The 7001-nt window shown below is 71.9% G+C and overlaps 1 protein-coding gene across 1 annotated transcript in view; it reads right to left on the bottom strand.

Moving 5' to 3' along the window:
* Nucleotides 1-803: 803 nt before the first annotated feature.
* EMIHUDRAFT_95181 (hypothetical protein) overlaps nucleotides 804-7001 on the bottom strand; it is a gene marked incomplete at both ends in the record, with an annotated part of 7364 nt that continues 1166 nt past the window's right edge. Inside the window, 15 exons of the mRNA XM_005794368.1 lie at nucleotides 804-1588; nucleotides 1637-1838; nucleotides 2096-2350; nucleotides 2484-3164; nucleotides 3655-3705; nucleotides 3900-4013; nucleotides 4077-4385; nucleotides 4486-4608; nucleotides 4691-4798; nucleotides 4932-5483; nucleotides 5514-5783; nucleotides 5890-6224; nucleotides 6335-6422; nucleotides 6487-6549; nucleotides 6591-6935. Of these exons, the coding sequence (XP_005794425.1) occupies nucleotides 804-1588; nucleotides 1637-1838; nucleotides 2096-2350; nucleotides 2484-3164; nucleotides 3655-3705; nucleotides 3900-4013; nucleotides 4077-4385; nucleotides 4486-4608; nucleotides 4691-4798; nucleotides 4932-5483; nucleotides 5514-5783; nucleotides 5890-6224; nucleotides 6335-6422; nucleotides 6487-6549; nucleotides 6591-6935 (4281 nt within the window). The remainder of the gene's footprint in view (nucleotides 1589-1636; nucleotides 1839-2095; nucleotides 2351-2483; nucleotides 3165-3654; nucleotides 3706-3899; nucleotides 4014-4076; nucleotides 4386-4485; nucleotides 4609-4690; nucleotides 4799-4931; nucleotides 5484-5513; nucleotides 5784-5889; nucleotides 6225-6334; nucleotides 6423-6486; nucleotides 6550-6590; nucleotides 6936-7001) is intronic.

Consider the following 7001-nt stretch of genomic DNA (forward strand, 5'->3'; position numbering starts at 1 on the left):
CACACACACACACACACACACACACACACACACACACACACACACACACACACACACACACACACATACACAACACCACCACCACTACCACCACCACCACCACACCACCACCACCACCACCACCACCACCACCACCACCACCACACACACACACCACCACCACCACCACCACCACCACCACCACACACACACACCACCACCACCACCACCACCACCACCACCACATACCACAAGAATCTACTGTGTTGGTTGTTTTCACAAATATCTCTCTCACCACCAAGAGTGCAAGAGAGGATTCCAACTAAATAGTTTACACCGCTCACGAGACACGACCCTCCGCGCGGCGCTGGCGCGGCGGTCTCCCCGTGGAGCTGTGCCATATTAGACATTTTGGGAAGATTTACAGATTCCTTGGAATCTGCTTTCTTCACAGATCACTCGGCGAGCGGTTACTCGGAATCGAACAAACTTTTCGATTACTCGCAACTCGGACACTCACAACAAAATTCCGCGCTGCGCGCAGAGATTACTCGGCTCACCTGCTTACCCTATCCTTCACTTGAACAGTGTGTGTGTGTGAGTGTGAACACTTTCTTTCAGCTTACTCGGATCCGCCCGTCGCGATCTTAGCTTTCACGAAGACACAGGCCCTACGAAGTACGAACCCTCGAACGAACGAGCAGCACACCATGATCTACGCGTCGGCCGCCTCCCGCTCCCGTCAGCCGTCGGTCGTCGCGCGCAGGTAGCGAGATGGGAAAGCGTGACGGGTGTAGACGCGGCGTTGGGTCCCATGTGGTGGTTCACAGCTTATGCGCCTCTTGCTCGTGCTTTGCAATCTTGGCGCGAGCCTTTTGAATCGACGCCGCCGCCGCACTGGGCGTCGAAGCGGTGGTAGTACCGGCGGCGGCGGCGTGCGCGCGCGCAGGTGTCACGGGGATGTTGTATCTCTTCTTCATCTCGTCGAGCCTGGCGAGCGCAGAAGCGATCACAGTCGGACCGCCCGCGGCCTCCGTGGCGTCGGCGGCGGCATCGTTGCTGAGGAGCTGGCGGCGCGCCGACCCGCCCGGCGTGGCGGGTGCCGAAGGCTTGCGCGGCGTGCCCTTGTCGGACGGCCGGACTGGCGTCGCTGCGCGGGAGGATGTGCGCCGGCTCGGCGGAGGCGAAGCCGCTCCTGCAGCCTCCGGCTTGGCAAGGGAGCGCGGCGTGGCGGAGGAGCGGCCCGGTGTCCGGAGGACGGCGCTCAGCGAGGAGGGCGTCATCGCGCTCGCGCGCGAGCGGGGGCGGGCCGGCGACGGCGGTGGCATGCCGAGGTGGGCGTGGACCTGCACGAGCAGCGGCGCGAAGGAGGCGGGCACCTTCGCCCTCCGCGGCGTGCGAGTCGCGCCCCCGCGAACCTCGCCGTGCAGGCAGCCGAGCACCTCGGCGCTGCGCACCTCCACGATTGCAGCGAGCGTTGCGTCCGAGGACGCGCGGATCTGCGCGAGCAGCTCGGTCGGCGCGTCGCGCTCGGCCGCGGTGATAGTCGCTCGGAGGGAGGCGAGGGCGTGCACCACAGGCGGCAGGTCGATCTGGCGCGCCATCTCGCCTGCGGGGACGCGTCCAGGACGTGAGTACGGGGTGGAGGCAAGCCGACCCGACGCGCCATCCGTCTCGCCGAGCGTCTTGTTGAGCTTGGCGAGGCACTTGAGGACCAGGGCGGACAGCTCGCGCTGCGAGGGGAGCGCCGCCTTCTCACCGAGCAACTGCAGCAGCGCACAGAGGGTCGGCCCGCGCGGAGAGTGCTGCAGCAGCCTCAACATGATGAAGTTGAGCGACTCGAGCAGGTGTTGCGCCGTCTGAGGCGCGCGCGCACCGGGGTTGGGTGGACGGGTGGACGGTTGGACGGGTGGACGGGTGGACGGGTGGACGGGTGGGTGGGTGGGGGGGGGGGTCAGGGCAGCGGCGGCGGCATCAGCAGCGGTGGCGGCGAGTAGGTCAGCGGAGAGCGGCGATGGTGCGGGCGGAGGCGAGGACGGTGGCAGCAAGGGAGGGGAGCCTCCGAGCCGAAGTCGGCGAGGCACGGGTCGAGGAGCCGCTCAAGCAGCTCGAGCACGAGCAGGCGGATCTGCGGCTGTTCGAGCGAGCCCACGAGCCGCACGCAGCCGAGGAGGTCGATGAGCAGCTGGAGAGACTTCTTGCACTGCGGCAACGCGGACGGCGCGCGCAGCGCGGAGCGCAGCCGCAGGCAGAGCGCCTCGCAGAGCGGTGGCAGCACGTCGGCCACCGCCTCGGGGGACGACTCCACCGCCTTGGAGAGGGCGGTGAGCGCATGGAGGACGTCCGGCTCGGCGGACCGCTGAGAGCCAACCTAAGAGAACAGAGGGGGCAAGGGGGCTCGCAAGGTGGAGGGTGAAGTGAGGTGCGAGCACGCGCGCGGGCAGGGAGGGGGCAGGGAGCGGGCAGGGAGGGGGGGGGGAGGGGGGGGTACGGGGTGTGTGCACCGTCGACACGTCGTCGGCGAGGCCCTTGCGCGCCGCCGACTTGCGGGGCGTGTGCGCGCTCGAGCTGGCGGCCGCCCTGCCTCCCAACGGCGCAGACTCGACGGCCCTGCTGCTCGCCGCCGCCGCCTCGGTGGGGCGAGACGTCGGAGGGGGCCTGGCCCGTCCCCCCTCGCAAACCGGCGCGGCTCGCTCGGCCGCTGCCGCAGGCGGCCGCATGGGGCGCGGTGCAGGGGCGCGCGCCTCTGCGTCCGCGGCCTCTGCGGCGGGCGGCGCTGCGACGGGCGGTGCTACCGCGGGAGCGGCTTGAGGCGCGGCAGGCGACGCGGCGGGCGGCGGCGCGGCCGTGGCCGAGGTAGCCGCGGCCGCGCGCAGCTGCGCCGCACTCTTGTAGGCCGGCAGCGCGCCGAACGTGGAGGAACGCGCGAGGCCCGGCCTGGTCGCGGCTCGGCCGGACGCATCCTCGGACACGTCCTTCCGACCGGCCGCCGCGGCGGCACGCAACGGCTTTGGCGCGAGAGAAACGGCCCTCGCGGGTGGCCCTTGTCCCCTCGCGGGTGGCGGGAGCGGCGCGGCGGGCTCGCCGGCAGGGGCGGGCGACGCGGTCTTGCGGCAGAGCTTGGCCACAGCGGGGCGCAACTTTTTGGCGGTGGCGGTGTCGAGCTCGCCGAGCTGCGCCTCGACCTACGCAGTGGCAACGAGGCGGGCGGGGTGTGGGGGGGGTGCCGCCCGGCGGCGTGTCCGGTCTTGGGCCGCGCGTGCACGTCGTCCCCGGCGAGGAGCTTCGCGGAGAGGAGCGCCTCGAGCGCCGCCGCCGCCGCGGCACGCACGTCGGGAGTGCGGTCGTCGAGGTTGCGCAGGAGAGGGGGTAGGAGAGGGCGCACCTCACAGGCGTGGCGTGCGGACAGGTCACCGGCACGGCGTGGCGTGCCGTGGCGGAGGCGGCGCGGTGCGGTGCGGGCGCCACGGTGAGGGGCACACAAGGCATTGGGCTGGCTGGGCCCAGCGGTGTGAGGGAGAGACTGGAACTGTCTCGGAGGTGTCTCCGCGCCTCGGCGGCGCCGTCGAGCTGCGCCGTGTGCGTGCAGAGCCAGCGGAGCGCGGAGGCGCGCCCCGCGGGGGCCTCCATGCCCAGAGCGGTGGGTAGCAGGGGCAGCATCGGCTCAAACGACACCTCTGCCACCCACCTCTCGAGCGCAGCCATCGCCGCCTCGCGAATGGCCGCCTGAGCGCGAGGGGTGAGGGTAGGATTCTCCACACGCCAGTGTGGGGCAGGCGCCAGGTCCCCGCATCTCCACGCCCGAAGGTAGGCGCACAACCCAACGGCATGGGAAGTGCGAGGCCCGGTGCGCGCGGTGCCTTGCCGTCGCCGAGGGCGACCGCCACCGCCGGCAGCGTCGTCCGGACGTGAGGCCGCACCGCCTTGCCGACGCCAGTCCCGACCGCGCCGATGGCGTTGAGCGCACCGATGGCGAGGACCTGCTGCTTGTCAGCGACGCGCGGGGCGAGCGCCTCAAGCAGCGGCCCGACGACCTACGCGCCCGGCAACGCCTCTCATCCCGGCCACTCTCAGCCACTACTCGGCGACTCACGGACCGGCCCGAGGCGAGGCGACTCGCTCAGCGCGGCGGCGACCACGTCGAGCGCCTCCTTGCGCTCCTTCCACGCGCCCGAGCGCAGCTTCGCGATCGTGTCGGCCTTCACCTTGTCTCGGAGCAAATCGACGCGGGGAATCAGCTCATCGACTGCCGCGCCGCCGCCGCCATGGCCGCCGCCACCGCCGCCACCGTCGGGTGCGCCGCCACCGCCGCACGAGGCGGAGTGCTTGAAGAAGCGCGAGGCGGCGGGCGGCGCCGGCGCACCGCTCAACTTGGCCGCATCGGCGGCGAGCTGCTTGCGCGTCACCTGCCATAGAGAGGCGGAGCTGGGAGCGGGAGTGGACACGTCATGGACGGCGTCGTCTGCATGGCGAGGGCGGGTCGTGGGCTGGTGGTGGGCGGGTCACCTCGCGCACGTCGGCGAGGAGGGGTGACTGGAGGAGGGCGGGGCCGACAGCGGCGCACAGCGCGACCACCAGCTTGTGCGCCGCCTCGCGCACCGACGCATCGCGCGAGTCGAAGGCAGGGATCTGCACAGCGGGGAGATCTCGGCTGAGTCTGGGGCAAGCCTCTTGCTTTCGCGCGAGAACAAGCGGCGACCGCGAAGCTCACGGCGGCGGAAGCGGAGAGGGCGGGCGTGGAGAAGGCCGCGAGGATGGCGGTGGCGGCGGCGAGGGACTCGCCGAAGACCTTCGGGTTCTTGTGCGACGGAGCGACCGCCTGCAGTGTGGAGTCACCCATCATACCACTGTATGATGACTGTGGAGTCACCAGCTCCAAACAGGCGCACGCACTGCACTCGGCGTCTGGTGTGAGAGTGCTACCGGCTACACATGCAGGGGTATGAGTTCACCTGCAGCTGCGCGAGCACCCAACTCGGCCCGCACGCCTCGCTCAGGCAGAGCAGCGCCTGCGTCGCCGCGGGCTTCGCCTTCTTCGCCGCCAGCTTCTCCGCCGCCAGCCCGACGACGCGAGCGGCCGAGCGGCGCGCCACGAGCGGCGCGGCGGCCGCGACCGCCGCGACCGCCTCGAGGGCGCGCGCGGCGACCTGCTCGTTCTTCTCCTTGGCGAGGAGCGCGCCGAGCTGCCAGAGCAGCAGCTCCGCGCGCAGCGGCGAGAGGGCGTCCGCTCCGCCGCCGGCAGCCTGTGCGGCAACCTCGCCCAGAGCCTGCGCGCGCGCCGACCAGGATGCGTCCGCCATCGCCGACCGCACCGCCGCAGGAGGCAAATCCTCCGACTCGAGGGCGGGCGGCAGGTCGTCGGAGGAGGGCAGGTCGGGCTCGCGCCACCGCTCCTCGCCCGCGCCTCCGCCGCCACCGGAGGACGCCTTCTTCCGACGCGGCGCGCCGCCCTTCTTCGCGCCGTCCGCCGCCGCGCCCGAAGAGCGGCCGCCGCCCACAGAGGGCTGCGACGCCTGACGGGCGGGCGGCCGCACCTGGCTCGGCGCCGTCATCGAGGCTGGCCGCGCCGGTGCCGCCGAGGGCGCCCTTGCCGGCGCGGCCGCGGGCGCCTTCAAAGACGCCGCCTCGCCTGACGGCCGCTTGGGGGGAGCAGCCGCCGCCGCGCCGCCGCCACTCCCACCGCCGAGCGCCTTTCCGACGCGCTCGGCTCGCTTGGGCGGCATCTGGCCGAGCCACGCGCCTGCGGCCTCCGAGGGCAGCTTTCGGCCGACGGCCGCCGCAGCCTCGAGCCCGAGGGCGCGTACCTGGAGGAGGCGAGGGGTGGCCCCGGGGGGTGGTGCGGGATGTGGTGGTGAGGGCTGGGGTACGAGGGGGTCGGCGGTGGTGCATACACGGCGGCGGTGCGCAGACCTCGGCCGTCGCGTCCTCTTCCAGCAGCTGCAGCGGCGCGTCGAGGGCGTCGAGGGCGCGCCCCACCCCCTCGGCGTCGGCGGCGGAGACGGCGGCCGCGAGCCATCGCGCGGCGGTCGAGCGGAGCTGCGTGTTTGTGCTCCTGCTCATGGCGGCGAGGGCGAGCTCGGCCGCCTCGGCCAGCGTGAGGCACGAGCCGGTCGAGAGGGCGGCGAGGCAGCCCCTCACCGCCTCGGCGACGACCGCCTTCTTGTCGGCGCCTTTCTCGAGGAGCGCCGGCGCAGTCCGCCGCGCAAGCGCGCTAAAGTCGGACCCGAGCAGGCCCGCGAGCAATCCTACCGGCGCCACAGCCTCTCTCTCTGTCTCTCTCTGTCTCTCTCTGTCTCTCTCTCCCTCTCGCTCTCCCCTCTCTCTCGTCCTCTTCCTCTCGCTCCCTCTGTCGCACCGGTAGCTTTAATGGCGGAGGCGGCGACGTTGACGTTGGCGTCCTGGTAGAGCCGCTTGAGCGGCCGCAGCACCAGCCCGTGGTCGGCCTAAGTGAGCCCACCAGCCATTCATCACTCCAGAGCCGCCTGAGGGGCTCTCCCCCGCCAGCACGTGGCCGGCCGGCTTGAGCGAGCTCTGCCCCTCGAGCAGCGACGCGACGAGGTCGGCCGCCGCCTGGAGGGGAGGGGGAGGGGAGAGGGGGGGAAGGAGCGAACAGGTGGGGAGGGAGGGCGAGAGAGGGTGTGTATCGGCGGTAGGGAGGAGCGGGTGCGAGCTTCAGAGGGCGTGTGGTCAGAGGGCGTGGTCGGGTGCGAGTCTGGCCGCGGCGCCTTGCGCTCGGACCACTTGTCGGAGAGGGTCTGCTTCTCCCACGCGTCGGCAGGCTCCTTGCTCCCCTTCGACCTCGGCAGCTTGGCCAGCAGGTCGAGGGGAGGCATCGCCACGGGAGGCGCCGCAGCCGCCGCCGCCCCGGCTGGCGCCCCGGCGCCGGTGTCAGTCGGGTCGGTGGCCGTGGAGGAGGGGTCCGTCTCGAGCGGCGCGCGCGGCTCTGGCAGCGGCGCCTGTGGCGGGAGAGGCGGCGGCGAGGGCAGTGGCGGCGAGGGCAGTGGCGGCGAGGGCAGTGGCGG

Source organism: Emiliania huxleyi, assembly GCF_000372725.1.
Source record: "Emiliania huxleyi CCMP1516 unplaced genomic scaffold EMIHUscaffold_1, whole genome shotgun sequence".
Lineage (NCBI taxonomy): Eukaryota > Haptophyta > Isochrysidales > Noelaerhabdaceae > Emiliania > Emiliania huxleyi.